At 45.4% G+C, this 21,391-nt stretch overlaps 1 protein-coding gene across 3 annotated transcripts in view; it reads right to left on the reverse strand.

Annotated features, from left to right (window-relative positions):
* Positions 1 to 21,391, reverse strand: part of LOC143289975 (patatin-like phospholipase domain-containing protein 7) — an 84,508-nt gene that overhangs the window by 44,600 nt on the left and 18,517 nt on the right. For all 3 annotated transcript variants that reach the window (XM_076599259.1, XM_076599260.1, XM_076599261.1), the window contains 12 exons: positions 20,760 to 20,826; positions 18,537 to 18,617; positions 17,363 to 17,489; positions 14,495 to 14,619; positions 13,163 to 13,309; positions 9,852 to 9,929; positions 9,083 to 9,157; positions 6,283 to 6,416; positions 3,122 to 3,427; positions 2,470 to 2,651; positions 1,914 to 2,036; positions 771 to 834 (listed from right to left, as the gene is read on the reverse strand). In XM_076599259.1, coding sequence (XP_076455374.1) covers positions 771 to 834; positions 1,914 to 2,036; positions 2,470 to 2,651; positions 3,122 to 3,427; positions 6,283 to 6,416; positions 9,083 to 9,157; positions 9,852 to 9,929; positions 13,163 to 13,309; positions 14,495 to 14,619; positions 17,363 to 17,489; positions 18,537 to 18,617; positions 20,760 to 20,826 — 1,509 coding nt within the window. The remainder of the gene's footprint in view (positions 1 to 770; positions 835 to 1,913; positions 2,037 to 2,469; positions 2,652 to 3,121; positions 3,428 to 6,282; positions 6,417 to 9,082; positions 9,158 to 9,851; positions 9,930 to 13,162; positions 13,310 to 14,494; positions 14,620 to 17,362; positions 17,490 to 18,536; positions 18,618 to 20,759; positions 20,827 to 21,391) is intronic.

Genomic DNA, 21,391 nt, shown 5'->3' on the forward strand with positions numbered 1-21,391 from the left:
GCTGAATAGTTTGCATCCTGTTCAGTGCCGTTCTTTTGTTTCTTCTGCGTCTTAATTTTTCGATGACAGTTGCCTCTTTGGTTTCATACTGAAATGGATCACGCAGTTTCATACAGGGTTTATCTGACAGTTTCTGTAGACTGAAAGCTACCGGGAGGTGGTCGCTGCCTTGGTATGGAAGCGTCTCTTCAAGCATATTACAAAAATCAAAAACTGATTTCATACACAAATATTTATTTTAGATACCGACATTTTTCGCAACTGATCATACTTGGGACATTTCACTATGAAATGGGACTCATCCCTGTTCACAAACATGCATTCACAAGGAAAATCACAGACAATCAGGATGAATGGGTGCAACTGCCGAACAATGAGCAAAAAAAAGAAAAAGAAAGATAAGGTGAGATGCAGGGACAGTGCCCATGCTGGGAGCCAGGAGGGTGTTGTTCAGAGACACAGCATGTGTGTGTGTGTGTGTGTGTGTGTGTGTGTGCAGATGGACCACCATATCAATTTGCCTATGGCCAGATGTGTGTGTGTGTGTGCATGCGCATGCGCACATGCACTTACACGCATTTGTGCATGTGTATGGGCGTCTGAGTGCCTGAGTGTGTGTGTATCTGAGTGATGATAAAATGTGTGTGTGGTGTGTGTGAGTGTGTGTGTGTATGTGTGCGTGCACGTGTGTGTGTATGTGTGTGTGCATGTGTGCATGTATGCATGTGTATGTGTATGTGTGTGTGTGTCCACAAGAGGAGTATACCGACCCATCCAGAGCAGTCGCCCCAAGACGTTCCTTGATAATCCCACTGGTCAGGCGTATGGTGGACCCTGAAGGTAAAAAAATCAAATAACTTGCAGTTTCTCCTTTTTGTTGTTGTTGTTGTTGTTGTGGACATTAATTCCTGTGATTTATTTTTCTTTCTTTTTTTTTTCACACTGTTGCAAACATGGTTCTTTTCTTTCATATATAAGCATCACAGTCAAAATAACAAAATTATAGTAAAGGCTGACCATGAATGCAGTGACAACTTGTATTTTCAATTTGTGGCATGAACAATACCTTGAAAAATAGGTAATTCTAAAAAAAATCCCACTGAGTGGGGGAGTTAAAGATGAAGTACTCTAGGTGTTTCTGAGAACGAGGCAGAAATGTTACAGCTGTTTTTTGGCTTCATAATCATTAGCTAAGATAAAACACACACGAACACACACACACATACACACACACACATGCACACACTCATATACACACACTCTCTCTCTTTCTCTCACATACACACACACAACAAAAACACATTTGTTACACACACACACACACACAATCACCCACCCACACATACACTATATGCACACAAACACCCTCACACTACATACTCACACACCAACCACCCATACTACACACCCTACCCACCCCCACCCCCACACAAACACCCACACCCCCACACACAAACACCCATACCTACACACTACACACACACACCAATTCACCAACATTACATACACACACCCCCACACAAACAACCCTCACTCCCGCCCCCAACCCCCCCACCACCACCACCCCACACACACACAAACACCCCTCCTTCCCCCTTCCCACACCCACCAACTCACACCCCACCCCCCAACACACACACCCACACAAACACCTCCCCCCCCAGGCCCCCTCCCACAAACACCCCACCCCACACACACAAACCCCCCCCCCCCTTTCCCATCCCACACACACACCCACCAACCCACACCCCACCCCCCAACACACACACACAAACATTCCCCCCCCCTGCACCTCCTCCCACACACACAAACACACCCCCCACCCCACACACACAAACAACCCCCTACCCCCTCCCACACACACACCCCACCCAACCCACACCCCACTCCCCAACACCCCCGCCCCCACACACCAATAGCCGAGAGGGCATGCTGCAGCTCCATAGTGAAGTTGTCGATGGGCACAGAGTCAGAGGCGGGCACCACGGCAACCGTTGCCAGGTTGCTGACGATGGCGCGGTTGTCCAGGGTGCTCTCTGCGCACACAACACCAACAACATAACAAAATCATAACACTGATGATGATGATGATGATAATAATAATAATAATAACAATAACAGATACTTATATAGCACACCATCCAGAAATCTGCTCTAGGTGCTTTACAAAAACGTTTTTGTTAACATAAAACATTACATCTATGTTACATACACACACCAAAATGTGACTACACACACACACACACACACACACACACACACACACACACACTCCATACATACATTTTAACATACATGTGTATGTAACAGCTACCCTAACACATACGCACACATAGGCAGGAACAAACTTACATAAACACACGCACACACAATACACATTCATATACATGCATGTAGTTATGTACAAAACAAAAAACAAGCCTACGGACAGACAGACAGACAGACAGACAGACAAACAGACAGACAGACCTCCGTTCTTGTTGAAGGGCATGTTGCCGGCCATGGACTGGTCCAGAGCCACAGTGTTGCGGTTCTGCAGGTTCCCCAGGATCCTCTGGCCCAGCAGGTGGATCAGCTGCGTCACCACCTGGGGGTACTTCAGCTTGATCAGCGTCAGCAGCTCCTTGGGGATCTTGGCCACCTCCGTGTCCCTGGTGGGAGGGGAAACAGGGCTATCACAGTGATGGTTCAAACCCCATGGTGGCGCCAGCAGCCTATTTGTACCCACGTCAGTTTTTACACCGGGGGTCAGATTTGTCTGAGAGACTGTGCGACTGTGTGGTGGGAGTGACGTGTCCTTTGAATGCACAAAATAATTTCCAATTGGATTAAATAAAGATGTGATGTAATGTAATGTAATGTAATGTATCGTATTGCACTGTATTGCACTGTATTGCATTGCACTGTACTGTACTGTACTCTACTGTATTGTATTAAACTGTATTGTATTCTATTGCACTGCACTGCACTGCGTTGTATTGCACTGCATTGTATTGTATTGTATTGTATTGCACAGCAGTGTACTGTATCGTACTGCACTGCATTGCATTGTATTGTAACCCCCCCCCCACTACGCCCCCACACACCCCCTCCCCACCCCCATCCCCACACCCCAACTCACCGAATGGCCATGTTGGTGGTGGCCCTCTCCGTGTGCGTCAGCACCTCCACGATGCCCACCAGCTCCCCCCGCCCGTACTCCCCCACCACCTCCTTCTTGCCGCCCACCAGCGTGATCACCGAGCGCAGGCGCCCGGTCAACACGATGTACACCGAGTCAGAGTTGTCCCCCTGCCGGAAGAGGGCCTTGCCGGCCTCCGTCATCTGCCAGTCGAGGGCGAAGTCGATCTGCCGCACAAAGGGCGACATGCGGCGCACCGTCATGCGGCCCATGTTGAGCACGATGAAGGGCTCCTCGCGCATCATGCTGCACAAACAACATCAACATCTTTTTTTTCCTTTCTTTTCTTCTTCCTAAAATTATGTTTAAATAACATACTTAACCGTGACCGACTGGTGCAGACTCCGGCAGGGGTCTGGATTTCCTGTCCTGTCCAAAACTACCAGTCCGCTATGCGGAGAAATCGAAAGAAGCTGCGGCAAATAGCCTCCCTTGATAGTTACCTCCCTTGTGTTACCGGAAGAGTTTGTGTGTTTAATTATGCGTGCGTGAGTGTGTTCATGCGTGCGTGTGTGTGTATGAGTGTGAGAGTAGGTTTTGATTTGTCCTCTTTTTTCGTATGAAGGTATGAATAAAAATGTAATGTAAAATATGAATTTTAAAAATTATAAAAAAACAACAATACAATGTTCCCTGAACGTATTGAAATAAACAAGAATCACATACAAAAAAAAACAAACCCCCCAAAAAAGACAAGAACAACAACTCTTTCAGTTTACGGGCTCTTCACGCATCACGCTGACAAACGACAACAGCAGCAGTTTCAGTTTCTCAAGCAAGTATCACTGCATTCAGACAAATCCATGTACATAACACCGCATCTGCAAGGCAGATGCCTGACCAGCAGCATAACCCAACGCACACAGTCAGGCCTTGAGTGCGCGCATAAATATTTTGTACCTATCAGAGTGGATTTCGTCAACATAATTTTGCCAGAGGCCACATATATATATATATATATATATATATATATAAACTCATCTGTTACTTGTACAAATTTATGTGGCAACCTGAGAGCCACCCAAAATACAGTTCTTCATGAATCATACTGTAAAATAAAACAACACACACACACACACACACACTCACATACACACATACACACATACACACACACACACACACAATCTGCTATGCCACCATGTAAAAGGTGAAGAACCTGTAAAAAAGCGGTCAAGGTGACGACAAGAATGACATCACCTCCATGTAAAAAGGTGAGCATACCTGTAAAACTGGCCTCAGTGATGACAACAACCTGAATGACCACATCACCATGTAAAGATGAACACACCTGTAAAAACTGGCCTTGACCACAACTTAAAATAATGTCACCATCTCTGTGAACTGAATATACCTGTAAAAACTGGCCTTGATGACAACTTAAAATAATGTCACCATCTCTGTGAACTGAACACACCTGTAAAAACTGGCCTTGACCACAACTTAAAATAAAGTCACCATCTCTGTGAACTGAACACACCTGTAAAAACTGGCCTTGATGACAACTTAAAATAATGTCACCATCTCTGTGAACTGAACATACCTGTAAAAACTGGCCTTGACCACAACTTAAAATAAAGTCACCATCTCTGTGAACTGAACATACCTGTAAAAACTGGCCTTGATTACAACTTAAAATAAAGTCACCATCTCTGTGAACTGAACATACCTGTAAAAAAAAAAATTGGCCTGGAGCACAATTTGAAACAATGTCGCCATCTCTGTCAACTGAACATACCTGTAAAAAACTGGCCTTGATGACAACCTAAAACAATGGCCCCATCTCTGTGGCATGATCATACCTGTAAAAACTGGCCTTCATCACATCTAAAACAATATCACCATCTCTGCGGACTGCTGCAGCAGGAACTGCAACAGACGAACCCAGGTGTGGCCTTGTGTGGGGTGGACTCGGAATGAGCGGCAAGGGAGTAACGCCACTGAAAACAGCGCATTTGATGGGGAATCGACAGGCGCAACAGCTGAGTGGTTAAAGCCAATGGACTTTCAATCTGAGGGTCCCGGGTTCGAATCTTGGTGACAGCGCCTGGTGGGTAAAGGGTGGAGATTTTTCCGATCTCCCAGGTTAACACATGTGCAAACCTGCTACTGCCTGAACCCCCTTCATGTGCATACGCATGCAAGAAGATCAAATACGCATGTTAAAGATCCTGTAATCCATGTCAGCGTTCGGTGGGTTATGGAAACAAGAACATACCCAGCATGCACACCCCTGATAGCGGAGTATGGCTGCCTACATGGCGGGGTAAAAACGGTCATACATATAAAAGCCCACTCGTGTACATACGAGTGAACATGGGAGTTGCAGCCCAGGAACACAGAAGAAGGAGATGGGGAAGCAAAAATAAAATGAAGAAATAAATAAAAATAACAACAACGTCACCACACGTGGGTTACAGTTTCAGTGTCTCAAGGAGGGCGTCACTGCATTCAGGCAAATCCATATACACTACACCACACCTGCTTGGCAGATGCCTGACAGCAGCATAACCCAACGCACTTGTCAGGCTTTGAGTTCATGCACACATATATATCTGTGTATCCAGCAGAGTGGATTTCTTTTTACATAATTATGCTATAGGACAACACTCTCGTTGCCATTGGTTCTTTTTCAGTGCGCCAAGTGGTGCTGCACATGGGACCTCGGTTTTATCGTCTCATCCGAAAGACTAGACACTCTGCTTGATTTTCCAGTCAAACTATGGAGAAAGAGCGAGAGCGGGACTGGAACCCAAACCCTCACAGACTCTCTGTATTGGCAGCTGGGCGTCTTAACCATTCTGCCACCTTCCTCCGCACGCAGTCAAACTTGGGAGAAAAGGGGCGAGAGCAGGATTCAAACCCACACCCTCACGGACTCTCTGTATTGGCAGCTGAGCATCTTAACCATTCTGCCTCCTTCCTCCACAAGTGTGAAAAATGAACACACACCTGTAAAAGCTGGCGTTGGTGACGACCACCAGAATAGGATAACGCCACTGAAAGCAGTGCAGTCAGCTGATGGGGATGCAAAAAATGAATAAATAAATACAAAAAAACCCAAAAAACAACGATGTCACCACACGTGCAAGCGAACACACCTGTAAAAGTTGGCCTTGGTGATGATCACCAGAATGACGTCCGTTTTGGCGCGGGTGGTGAAGAAGGACGGCTCGCCGGTCAGCACAGGCAGCATGTCCGTCATTTCCCCGGGGGTCACAGAAAACAGCTTCACCTGCAACAGACAGACAGAGGGACTGTCAGTGACAACACCTGCAACAGACAGACAGACGGGCTGTCAGTGACAACACCTGCAACAGACTGACAGGGACTGTCAGTGACAACACCTGCAACAGACAGAGAGAGGGGCTGTCAGTGACAACACCTGCAACAGACAGACAGAGGGACTGTCAGTGACAACACCTGCAACAGACAGAGACAGGGGCTGTCAGTGACAACACCTGCAACAGACAGACAGAGAGAGGGGCTGTCAGTGACAACACCTGCAACAGACAGACAGAGAGAGGGGCCGTCAGTGACAACACCTGCAACAGACAGACAGAGGGGCTGTCAGTGACAACACCTGCAACAGACAGAGAGAGGGGCTGTCAGTGACAACACCTGCAACAGACAGACAGAGGGACTGTCAGTGACAACACCTGCAACAGACAGAGACAGGGGCTGTCAGTGACAACACCTGCAACAGACAGACAGAGAGAGGGGCCGTCAGTGACAACACCTGCAACAGACAGAGAGAGGGGCTGTCAGTGACAACACCTGCAGCAGACAGAGAGAGGGGCTGTCAGTGACAACACCTGCAACAGACAGACAGAGGGGCTGTCAGTGACAACACCTGCAACAGACAGAGGGACTGTCAGTGACAACACCTGCAAAAGACAGACAGAGGGGCTGTCAGTGACAACACCTGCAACAGACAGACAGAGGGACTGTCAGTGACAACACCTGCAACAGACAGACAGACAGAGGGGCCGTTAGTGACAACAGCCAGCAGCTCTCCCCGATCCGTCACTCTGGGGCTCAGAAAAAAAGACAAGGACAGCAAGGTAACAGTGCAAAGAAATGTAATAATAACAATGACGATAACAATGATAATAACAATAGCAATAATGATGACAAAAATGATAACAATAACAACAAAACAACAACAGGAATAATAATAATAATAATGGGAGAGATGGCCTAGAGGTAACGCGTCCGCCTAGGAAGCAAGAGAATCTGTGCGTGCTGGTTCGAATCACGGCTCAGTCGCCAGTATTTTCTCCCCCTCCACTAGACCTTGAGCGGTGGTCTGGACACTAGTCATTCAAATGAGACAATAAACCGAGGTCCCATGTGCAGCATGCACTTAGCACACATAAAAAAAACCCACGGCAACAAAAGTGTTGTCCCTGGCAAAATTCAGCTGAAAAATCCACTTCGATAGGAAAAACAAATAAAACTGCACACAGGAAAAAATACAAAAAATGGGTGGCACTCCCAGTGTAGCAACGCACTCTCCCTGGCAAGAGCAGCCTGAATTTCCCACAGAGAAATCTGTTGTGACAGAAAAGAGGAATACAAATACAAATACAAGTAATGATAGTAACAATAACAAATAAAAAGCCACCAGTCCAGCTTATATCACTGACTGACATAAGCTTACAGTTGGGACCAAACAGCAAAGTGAGAGCTGTATGATCAATGGTTTCTCCACTGCAATGGGAAGTCATTTACAGCTTAGTGTTTTGTGAAGGACTATAACACTCAAACTAGGAGGCAAAATTGCACTGGCTCTTAGTGCTGCAGCCTTAGGGGCCAGTTGGCCTTTGGGAACCATCCTTGGTGTCCATGTGTTTTGTTTTTGTGTCATCTATCCCACAGGCACACAACGGCCTACTCTTCTCGGAAAGGTGGAATGGGATTTAACATGCATGCAAGATTTTTCATGCAAGCACTTGTGCACAAGACAACGGTTTAAAGGCTCATCCGAAGGGCTTGGAAGAGACTAGAGTCTGCACAGATGTTTACTCCAAAGAAAAAATCTCCTCCACCCTGGCTCTCTCAAGTAAGAATCGAACCCCAGACCTTGGAACAAGAGTCTGAGGCCTTACACCCACCAGGCTGACCAGATGACCAGACCCCCCCACCCCCCACACCCCTCCCCAATCTGAAAATGTGACAGTCTTAACTCTCTCCATACGAACGGCAAAAGAGAAGACGTTAACAGCATTTCACCCCAATTACCACCATCAAAATATTGCAAGCAGAAGGCTCTCATACTGAAGAGGTGAATGTTGACAAAGAATACCACAATTCTGACGACGGAAGCTAAAGGTTGGGTCATTGAGACACCCACTAGACATCCAAGGGCTCTGTGTAGAGGAGAAGAGAGGACTGGCCGTACTGAGTGTGTTAAAGGCTCATCCGAAGGGCTTGGAAGAGACTAGAGTCTGCACAGATGTTTACTCCAAAGAAAAAATCTCCTCCACCCTGGCTCTCTCGAGTAAGAATCGAACCCCAGACCTTGGAACAAGAGTCTCAGGCCTTACACCCACCAGGCTGACCAGACCCAAAAGAACATGTTCAATATTTCCATATTAACATTTCCTTTTGGCATCCACTTTGAAGTACCAATAATACAAAGCATGTTCCACATTAATATTTCTTTTTGGTATCTACTTCGAAGTACCAATAAAATTTTTTAGAAAACATGTTTCATATCAACATTTCTTTTTGGTAAGAGTACATTTCTTGACACTGTTCTTAAAAACAAGACATTCATAATCTTAAGAGTTTTAAGTGACTGGAAAAAAGGAGAGAAAAAACAAAAAAAAAACCCACAGAACTGACAAAAGTGAGGGCAACATTCCAGCTCAGATACAACTGGGACAGAGCACTGACCTCCTTGGTGGCTTCTCCGACACTCTGCTGCAAAACGTGCAGCGTTCCTCTCACCACAAACACCAGGTTCGCATCCTGCACACCACAAAATGTGTTAGTGTGTACATGTGTGCGTCATGTGACACCTTAATCCTCTGCACACCACAAAATGTGTGTTTGTGTGTACATGTGTGCGTCATGTGACACCTTAATCCTCTGCACGCCACAAAATGTGTTAGTGTGTACATGTGTGCGTCATGTGACACCTTAATCCTCTGCACGCCACAAAATGTGTTAGTGTGTACATGTGTGCGTCATGTGACACCTTAATCCTCTCCATGCCACAAAATGTGTTAGTGTGTACATGTGTGCGTCATGTGACACCTTAATCCTCTGCAAGCCACAAAATGTGTTAGTGTGTACATGTGTGCGTCATGTGACACCTTAATCCTCTGCACGCCACAAAATGAGTGTTTGTGTGTACATGTGTGCGTCATGTGACACTGTTACTCATTGCACACCACAAAATGTGTGTTGGTGTGTACATGTGTACGTCATGTGACATCTTAATCCAAGAAGACAATGACGATGATGAAGATGATGACTATTACAATGATGATGATGATGATGATGTAACAATGTCAAGCACTGACCTGATGATGATGATGATGATGATGATGACAATGAAGATGATGATGATGACGATGTTAATGATGACTACGGTGGCAACAATGATGAGGATGGTGACAATGACAACGATGATAATGCCGACACAACGTCAAGCACTGACCTGATCCCCCTGTTTACACAGAATGGTGCCAGCTTTGACCCTCTGGAGGCTCAGCCTCCCGTCCAACAGTCTGGGGTTCTGCGCACACAATTACTTTACACTGACACATTGACAGAGATATACTGACACACCTAATATCACTTCAAGTGGAAAGACGTTAAACTGAAGAATACATACACAGACACAGTGTGTCACCACGCAGGCATGAAGGAAAGACAAGACAGACAGAAGAGAGAAAGGCAGACAGAAGAAAGACAGGACAGTATGAAAAACAGAACATAAAGGAAGAGAGAGGGAAAGACAGGACAGAGTAGGAAAGACAGAAGACAAAGGAAGAGAGAAGGAAAAACAAGACTGAGTAGAAAAGACAGAAGAGACAAAGAGAAAGTCAGAGACAAGGAAAGACAAGACAGAGAGAGTAGGAAAGACAGAAGAGAGAAAGAGAAAGGCAGAGAGAAGGAAAGACAAGACAGAGAGAGTAGGAAAGACAGAAGAGACGAGAAAGATACAAAGAAAGGCAAGACAGAGAGAGTAGGAAAGACAGAAGACAGAATGAGAAAGACAGAGAGAGTAGGAAAGACAGAAGAGAGATGAGAGAAAGGCAGAGACAAGAAAAAACAAGACAGAGAGAGCAGGAAAAACACAAGAGAGACGAGAGAAAGACAGATACAAGGAAAGACAAGACAGAGAGAGTAGGAAAGACAGAAGAGACAACGAGAAAGAGAGAAGGAAAGACAAGACAGAGAGAGTAGGAAAGACAGAAGAGACAAAGAGAAAAAAGACAGGAGACAAAGAGAAAGAGAAGGAAAGACAAGACAGAGTAGGAAAGACAGAAGAGACAAAGAGAAAAAAGACAGAAGAGACAAAGAGAAAGGATGACAGAAGAAAAGACAAGACAGACAGAGTAGGAAAGACAGAAGAGACAAAGAGAAAGAGAGAAAGACAAGACAGAGAGTAGGAAAGACAGAGAGAGAGAGAGAGAAGGAAAGACAAGACAGAAAGAATAGGAACTAAACAAAAACTCTCTTCCATCACAACTGACACAATCAAACTTGGCAGTACATCCATCCCTCTTTCCATGCTCAGTCAGGAACCTCGGCATTGTCCTTGACAACACACTGTCCATGCAAAAATTTATCAGTCAGACATGTCAATCCTGCTACTGTCAACTGCAACGCGTCAGTCCTATTCGGAAATATCTCTCCACCGACGCAACATCCAGACTTGTCGTTTCTCTCATTCTCTCTCGCCTTGACTACTGTAACTGTCTATTGTCTGGTTTGCCTGCTTCATCCAATCAGTCCCTTCAGCGCAAACAAAATTCTGCTGCCCGACTCATCCTCTGAAAGAAATGATCTGAGCACATCACTCCTATTTTGCAACATCTCCATTGGCTCCCTGTCTCACACAGAATAAAGTATAAGATCAGCACTCTATGTTATAAACCTATTCATAAATCTGCCCCTTCCAATCTTTGTGGCTGCCTTCACCTCTACACTCCATTTCGCTCTCTACGATTGGCTTCGGATCCACTCTGTTTACGCATACCCAGATTCAAACACTCCACTGTTGGACACCACTCTTTCTCTGTCTCTGGACCTTGCATTTGGAATGAACTTCCTCTTTTGCTTCGTCAGGTCTCCGCACTCAGCTCTTTCAAGTCTGGCCTTAAAACCAACCTCTTCACAAGATAGCCTCCCTCCCCTGCCTCTTCCTTGTCTTCAGTTTCTCCATGTTTAGAGTTATGCATGCGTGTGAATGACTGGTGTGAAAGCACTTTGATTTGTCTCTGTACAAGATTCAGTGCTATATAAATACTATTATTATCATTAACAGGAAAGAGAAGAGACAAAAAGAAAGGAAGACAAAAGAAAAGACAAGACTGAGAGAGTAGGAAAGACAGAAGAGACAAAGAGAAAAGAAAAGAGAAGGAAAGACAAGACAAAGAGAACAGGAAAGACAGAAGAGACAAAGAGAAAGGAAAAGAGAAGGAAAGACAAGACAAAGAGAACAGGAAAGACAGAAGAGACAAAGAGAAAAGAAAAGAGAAGGAAAGACAAGACAGAAGTGAAAGCAGTCAGCCAAAAAGATAAACGTAAATGAAGAGAGAAACAAGACGAAACAAAACAAAATGAAATGGAATTTAACAAAACAAAACAAAATGAAATGGAATTTAACAAAACAAAATGAAACTGAAACGAAATTTAATCTGTCCACCAGGGTACTGAGCTAACGGAATATACATGCTTTCATCCACCCAGCTATCACAAAATGAAACAAAATTTAATCCACCAACCAGCGTACTAAGCTAAGGGAATATATAACACTTTTCATCCACCCAGCTATCACAAAACGAAACAAAATTTAATCAATCCACCAGGGTACTGAGCTGAAGGGAATACAGAGATGCCAACCCCTGTCAAGTGTTTGAAGGAACAATCAGGAAATTAGGTAGAAATTTTGAATATGGTGGGAACACTAGGACTCCAAGCCACATCAGCAAACGTACATTTTATCCACAAGGCATACAAACACTGGGGCCTACCTGCAACACGATGTAACTGCTACCACAGGTTGTTTGTAATTGTTATGTTAGATCTTTTTTTCCACTGTCTGGTCTCTTATTGGTGCTCTGTTTATACTTCGTCAGGAGGTCACCTGAGAGAGGCATACTGTAGCAAGTGTCAGTCGATAACTTGATGCATACTTGAGATACTTCCTCTATGTCCAGGCTGATCGACAGGTCTAGAGCGTCTGGGTAATATTACAACAGGAAAGCATGTGACCATGCAAGGGACGCTCACTCAGTCTGGCTCCGTGACTAAGCCAATATTGTCGTTAGTAGGGGGCTTAGTAGGTGGTGTCCTAAATACGTGAATCAGAGCAGGCACCACTGAACACCACCAAAGTGACTCAGCAGCACTGCAGGGTCTCCTCTGGTGTGTGGCCTCCTGGTGAGCTAACATCGATTGTTCCCTGCGGACTGCCAACGCTGGAACTGTGACAGACGAACCCGGGTGTGGCCGTGTATGGGGGAATCTAAATGTGCTGGCGTGGGAGTAATGCCACTGAAATGGTGCAGATGATGGGGCAGCAAAAAAAAAAAAAAAAAAAGAAAAAAAAAAAAAGCATGTGACCATGCTATGTAGTTGAAAATGAACTCTCCAGAACAATTATGACACTGGCGTTAACGTTGGAACAAAATACGGTGAAATTGTAACAGTTGGCATCCCTGTGAGCTAAGTGGAATATATACACGCTTTTCATCCACCCAACCATCCACCCAGCCATCCACTCGGCACATCCGTCACCTTCAGCCCCAGGATGGTGATGAGGTCAGTGCGGGCCAGGTCAAGGATGTGTTCGTCAGACACGGACTGCGTCACCTCTGCCATCATCTCGCTCGGCAAAGACAGTCGCTTGGCCGCCAACTTCCCCGTCAGGCCTTCCTCTGAGGACTGAGGGACCAGGGTGATGGTCAGTCACTGCACTACACTGTGGACTATACTGCTGGCTGTACTGCTAACTACACTGCTCACTTACGCCACACACCACATGCCACCACACATGACATACCACCACACACCCTATACCACATCACACCACCACAAACCACAACATACCACATACTACCACCACCACATACCACCTCACATTAAAAACACACACCACCACAACATACCACCACACACCACATACCACCAGACACCATATACACCACACACCACCATACCAACAAACACCATGCACCACATACTACCACATACCACTGCACACCAAATACCACCATACACCACATAATACCACCACCACACACCACCACATACCACCTCACATAACACACACCACAACAAACCACATAACACCACACACCAAATGCCACACACCAACACGCATCACAACACACACCAACACACACCCATACCACAACACACCACCACACACCAACACAGACCATACCAACACACACCACCACACACAACACACCACCATACCACACCACCACACACCACCACACAACACACACCACACCACAACACACCACCACACACAACACACCACCATACCACACCACCACACACCACACACCACCACACACCCACACACTGAGCTGTCTGCTCTTGCTAGCCCCTACTGCTAAGGGACCCGGGCCCTTACACACACATCCAACACACACTACCACGCACAACGCACCACCATACCACACCACCACACACCATACCACACCACACCACAACACACCACGTACTACCACACACCATCACACACAACCACACACCGCATGCTACCACACACCACATGCCACCGCAACAATCACATACCACACACTACCACATACAACAACACCACATAGCACCACACACCACATACATCAAATACCACCACACACCATCACACACCGCCACATACCACATACTACCACACACCACATACCACCACTACATTCACATACCACACACTACCACATACAACCACACCACCACATAGCACCACACCACCACATAGCACCACATACCACATACCAACACACAACATACCAACAATCACCATGTACCACCACACACACCACACCACACACACCACACCACACCACACCACACACACCACCACACCACACCACCACCACACACCACACCACTGACCTGTCTGCTCTTGCTGGCGCCCACAGTGTCCTGCTGAGGGACGCGGGCCCTCATGAGCGCCGTGTTGAAGTCCGACATCTTCTCCAGCTTGTCCGACTCTTCCTCTGCACTGCTCTTCACCTTGCCTGTCACACACACAGGTGAAAACTTCAGTCAGGCAGGTCTAGTTTGGCCCATGCCTCCCACATAGAGAGAGAGACGGGGGGGGGGTAGGAAGAGAGGGAGGGGGTGGAGGGACAGAGAGAGAGAGAGAGGGGGGAGAGGAAGGGAGGGAGAGAGAGAGAGGGGGCGGGAGAGAAAGGGGTGAGAGGAGAGGGGGGAGAGGAAGGGAGGGAGAGGGAGGAAGGGAAAAAGACAAAAGGGGGGGGGGTGTAGGGAGAGAGGGGGGAGAGGGAGGGAAGGAGAGAGAGAGGGAAAGAGAGGACAGAGAGAGAAGAGGGGGGGGTGGGAGACAGAAAGAGGGAGGGGGAAGGGGGGAGAGAGAGGGATGGAGGGAGACAGAGGGAGGGGGAGAGGGAGGGAGAGAGAGAGGGGGATGGAGGGAGACAGACAGAGGGGGAGAGGGGGAGAGAGATAGGGGGGGATGGAGGGAGACAGAGAGAGGGAGGGGGAGAGGAAGGGAGAGAGAGAGAAGGATGGAGGGAGACAGACAGAAGGAGGGGGAAAGGGAGGGAGAGAGAGGGAGGGGGAGAGGGAGGGAGAGAGGGATGGAGGGAGACAGAGGGAGGGGGAGAGTGAGAGAGAGAGAGAGGGGGATGGAGGGAGACAGAGAAAGACAGAGGGGGAAGGGGAGAGAGAGAGAGGGGGATGGACAGAGACAAACTGAGGCAGGGGGAGAGGGAGGGAGAGAGAGAGAGGGATGGAGGGAGACAGAGAGAGGGAGGGGGAGAGGGAGGAAGAGAGAGGGAGGGAAGAAAGAAAGGGGCAGAGAGGAACAGATGGAAAGAGAGACAGAGAGGGAATGTGAATGTGAACATTATTCATCATCAGGCCTTAGCCACTCATGAAGGAGTGTATATGAACTTAAAAGCACATTAAAGCCATAACAAGAGAGAAAGAGATATCTGTTTTTCATATCTCTATGCTGACCCCATATTTGTCATCTCTTCAAACCTTAATTCAAACCCAAATTTCACACAGAGAAATCTGTTCTGGCGCACATAAAAAAAAAGAGAAATACAATAAAGGTAAAAGGTCCCATAGCCTTTTAAAGCCATCAGGGCAGTGGATTCATGTTTTCTGTGTCAAGCACTTTGCACAGGAAGGCGGAGACTGAATCCTCTCTTTCTGCCAATTCAACCTTTGTATTTGTATTTGTATATCTTTTTATCACTGAAGATTTCTCTGTGTGAAATTCGGGCTGCTCACCTCAGGGAGAGCGCGTCGCTACACTACAGCATCACCCATTTTTTTGTATTTTTTCCTGCGTGCAGTTTTATTTGTTTTTTTTCCTATCAAAGTGGATTTTTCTACAGAATTTTGCCAGGAACAACCCTTTTGTTGCCGTGAGTTCTTTCTTACGTGCGCTAAGTGCATGCTGCACATGGGCCTGGGTTTATCATCTCATCCGAATGACTAGCGTCCAGACCACCACTCAGGGTCTAGTGGAGGCGGAGAAAATATTGGCGGCTGAGCCATGACTCGAACCAGCGCACTCAGATTCTCTCGCTTCCTAGGCGGAACCCAACCAACTCAAGGTATCTTTCGGCGACACCTGGACAGAGTGAGGAAAAAATGCAGTATAGCGCCTTTCCCCCCCCCCCCCCCAGGACACAACACCATGCCAAAACGGGGCCTCAAACTCTGATCAACAGTGCACACTGGATCAGAAGTCCAACGCCTGAACAACTCTTGCCGTGGCGCCTCAGCAAACTGCCATCGATGGGAGACATGTCAAGCACCTTCTGTCTGGAATTCTCTTCATCAGAATCTCTGTCCTTTTTCAAAACAAACTTGAACAAGAGAGGCAAGGCCTTCAAGACTCACTTGTGATAAATTAAGTCCCCTAGCATTAATTACAGAGTAATTTCCCTATTTTACTATCTGCACCAAAACGTTTGCAAAATAAATAAAACTTCCATGCTTAGCAAAAGAAGTTCCTGTTTGAACAAAAAATGATAATAATGACTGCTCTTGTTGTTGGGTCAGAATATCAGATCAAAGTGCCAAGTTTAGAGAATACAAAAAATATAAATATAACAGTAAATGCAGTTTGCATATAATTAGGCTTCTTTTATTATTTTTTTGTGCCCATCCCAGAGGTGCAATATTGTTTTAAACAAGATGACTGGAAAGAACTGAATTTTTCCTAATTCTATGCCTAATTTGGTGTCAACTGACAAAGTATTTGCAGAGAAAATGTCAATGTTAAAGTTTACCACGGACACACGGACACACAGACACAGACACACACACAGACAACCGAACACCAGGTTAAAACATAGACTCTTTGTTTACACAAGTGAGTCAAAAACCCATCTATTCAAACCAGCCTGTGGGTGTGATGAAGCATAGCTAATTGTCTGCATTATTCCTCCTCCTACCCACCCCAATTTGCCCTCTACTGAAGTCGTCATACTGTGGGTGGATGTTTGTGTGTGCTCGGGCGTGTGCGTGTGCGCGAACGTGTGCACACGTGTGCTTGTGTAGGGTATTTTTGTCTCGTGTGTGTGTGTGTGTGTGTGTGTGTGTGTGTGTGTTCATACCTGCACTTTGTAGTATTTTCTTGGTGTATAGATACATACACATGCGTCGTTTTCTTTTCATGTGCAGAGGTATGTTATTATGCACTACTGTAAAGACGCTGACAGCCCATTACATAGAGGTTTGCGCCGTATAAATACTATCATTATTATTATTATCATTTACCGGACACGGTGGAGGTGGGAGGGTCTGCATCAGAGGCCGAACGTCCAGCTTTCTTCTGTGGGGAGGATGGCATGGCCGTGTGGCTGAGAGACTGGATGTGCAGGGACTTGAGGTCCGCTAGCGGAGCCTGTGCCACACAGCCGTCATCTTCATCATCATCATTGTCATAATCGCTGTTAATTTGTATTTGTATTTGTATTTCTTTTTATCACTACAGATTTCTCTGTGTGAAATTCAAGCTGCTCTCTCCAGGGAGAGCGCGTCGCTACACTACAGTGCCACCCTTTTTTTTTTCTTTTCTTTTTTTCTGCATGCATCAAAGTGGATTTTTCTACAGAATTTTGCCAGGAACAACCCTTTCGTAGCCGTGGGTTCTTTTACGTGCGCTAAGTGCATGCTGCACACGGGACCTCGGTTTATCGTCTCATCCAAATGACTAGCGTCCAGACCACCACTCAAGGTATAGTGGAGGGGGAGAAAATATTGGCGGCTGAGCCGTGATTCGAACCAGCGCGCTCAGATTCTCTCGCTTCCTAGGCGGATGTGTTACCTCTAGGCCATCACTCCACTCTACAATAATAATCATAGCAGTAATAATAATAATAATAATAACAATAATAATAATAATAACAATAATAAAAACAAACACTATATCAATAACGATAATAATAATAATAAAAGTGATAATAACTATGATGATAATATAAAAACAAAAACAACAACAACAATAACACTGAAAAGCATCTGATCACCATAATCTTTGCTAATACATGTCCACGAATTTACAACTCTCAGCCACATCCCAACAAAGAAAAGAGAGAGGAAAAAAATTCAACCAAAAAAACATATCAGAAAAAACTAGACTAAACTCCAAGAAAACTGAACGGGGACCATACATACTACTACATTTTCACCCAGTTCTACGCTTGGTTGAGCACTGTGCTTGCAATTCAAATGCTGTCGAGTTCAAATCAAAGACATCGAACATGTGACCATGCTATGTCGTCTAAAATGAACCCATCGGAACAATTTTGACGTTGGCGTAATGTCCAAACAAACTGCAATCCAGCGCAACAAGAATACAGCGAAATTATATAACAGCTGGCATCCATGAAGTGCTGACGAAGCACCGGAATGTAACCAGTAACTGTGTACTGTAACGTGCCCAACGTACGTTGTGGATCAGCTCGTGGGAGAGGCCCAGGTAGTTGTGAAGAGCCATAAAGGTCACTCTCTGAAGGCGAATCATGATGATCTGCAACATTATGAAATCATAGCACTGATATACTGTGGTGGTGATAATGATGATAATAATGATGATGATAATGATGAAGATAAGAATAATAATAATGATAATACTAATAGTGATGATAATAATAATGATAATAATAACAGTAGTAATAACAATAGCTATTATAATTTTTTTTAAATAATAAACAAATAAATATAGTAAAAACAAATAAAATAAAAAATATAATAATAATAACAATAATAATGGATATCTATACATTCATACTGCTCAAGCACAGGGTCCCAGAGCGCATACAGTAAGCTTCAAAAAAAGGGAAGACATGGTTACAAAAATTCAAAACACTGGGCACAATAATCAGAATTATAAGCAAGACAAACTCAGAAAAACACACACACACACACACACACACACACACACACAGAGTCATGCCAACAGATTTGCAAAGATGTGTTTCGAGGCCAGATCTGAATTCCAGATTTTGTTTCAGAATGACAAATCTGGTGGGGAAGTTTACACCAAGGTTTGAAGAGGCACATTTTGTAACACAGAAACATTCGCAGCTGGTGCCCAGGAGCTAAGCTGCTTCACTCACTGAGCATTGCTCTGGTGTCAAAGTTTGTCACACTAAATTTGTTTTCACTTTCCTACATACGAATAAATAGCAATGAAAGGGAACAGTTTCAGTTTCAGTTTCAGTAGCTCAAGGAGGCGTCACTGCGTTCGGACAAATCCATATACGCTACACCACATCTGCCAAGCAGATGCCTGACCAGCAGCGTAACCCAACGCGCTTAGTCAGGCCTTGAGAAAAAAAAAAAAAAAAAAAACTGCATGTTTGGTGCATATCTGTTATGCATGTGTGAGGGTATGTGTGAATGTGTGTCTTCATGTTTTACATTTATTTGCTTATTTATCATCATTGTTGTCTTATTTATTTATTTATTTATTATTATTATTTTATTATTATTATTATTACTACTACCTTTTTTTTTCATATTATAATTATTATTTATTTATTTATAGAAAGGGAACAGACTTCTCCAGTATTTCCAGATGTGCCCACACGTAATTTACAGGAAAAAGAGTATATTCTATGCAGGTATTTTTTCCCCCATATCAATATGGCATGGAAACCTGCCAAGGATGCAGACTCCACAGGGCTGAGTGGGTTAAGCAAAGATGCAGTTTAAAAACCAGCCGCCCTGGACAAGTGGTTAGCGTCGCGGACTGACGGCTGGGAGGACGCGGGTTCGAATCCCAGCAGAGGTGGGTTTTTCGGTCCGTGGCCGGCTCCTACCCAGAGTTGAGTGTGCTGTGGGCTTAAATGGGCAGACTGGGACCAAACAGTTGAGTGTCATCCACTTCAAGGATGAGTCTCTGGGTGTGTTGCTCTAATTACCTGACCAACACTGCAAGTGTCTGTATCTCTCGGGCCTGGTTAACACCAGGATATCATTATGACAGGAAGCATAGAGTACAGCCTTGTCACACAGTCCCAAACCAAAATGGACCTCCACAGCAACATTGTCATCGTCATTGTCATCCTCCTCTTCCTCCTTCATCATTTGTATAAAAACAAGTCCCAAAGTCTGCGGTCTTTCATGCCCTGCTCTCATGGTGAGCTCAGTTTCGATACCCCTCCACTTCCGTGCTTGGGGTGAGTCCTGACAATGTCTTCAGTGTCGGCAGATTCATGGGGGGCTGTTGTTTGAGGGACGTGGTGGTGGTCTCCACTCTGGGAGGGATGCTCACTCAGTCTAGCTCCACGACTAAGCCATTATTGTTGTTAGTAGGGGTCTTAGCAGGTGGTGTCCTAAGTACGTTAAATGAAAACAGGCACCATTGAACACCACCGAAGTGACTCAGTGGCAGTGCAGGGTCTCCTCTGGTGTGTGGCCTCCTGGCGACCTAACATCAATTCCCTGCGGACTGCCGACACTGGAACTGTGACGGACGAATCCGGGTGTGGCCATGTATGGGGGAATCTAAATGAGCGGCGTGGGAGTAATGCCACTGAAACGGTGCAGATGATGGGGCAGCAAAAAAAAAACAAAAAAAAACAAACAAACAAAAACCCCCAAATCCCAGTATGAAAATCCATATAAGGAAAAAAACGTTCACCCATGAAAGTGGTGTCCAACCTACCTGCACCATCCTGACCACAGACTCGTTGAAGCGCTCAAACATGGAATTGAACGCCAGAGCTGGCAACCTGCAAGACACAGACCAAACGATTCAATCGGCACAATACCTCCTCTCTTTGGTCCCCCCAAACTGATCATAACAGTCTGAAACAGCTTCGTGTGTTGTGTTGTGTTGTGTTGTGTTGGGTTGGGTTGGGTTGGGTTGGGTTACGCTGGGTTGGGTTGTTGCACTGCATTGCGTTGGGTTGAGTTGGGTTGGCCTGGGTTGCGTTAGGTTAGGCTGGTATGCACTCCATGTCAATTGGTTTGTGTTGGGTTTGATTATTTCACTGCATTAACTGTACTGTGCTTCACTGTGATCCTTTGCATTGCAATGTACTGTATTGTATTGCACTGGAATACACTGAACTGTACTGTATTGTACTACTGTACTGGTAGTATTTCGTATTGTATTTCATTGCACTGCAATGAATCGTACTGCACTGCATTGAACTGCATTTTGCTGTACTGTACTGTACTGTACTGTACTGTGCTGTACTGTACTGTGTTTCATTATATCATATTGCTTTTGCATTGTATTATTTCTTTGCTACCAAAAAAATTCCCTGTATGAAATTCGGGCTGTCCTCCTCA

The sequence above is a fragment of the Babylonia areolata genome, chromosome 14 (genome assembly GCF_041734735.1).
Source record: "Babylonia areolata isolate BAREFJ2019XMU chromosome 14, ASM4173473v1, whole genome shotgun sequence".
NCBI lineage: Eukaryota > Metazoa > Mollusca > Gastropoda > Neogastropoda > Buccinidae > Babylonia > Babylonia areolata.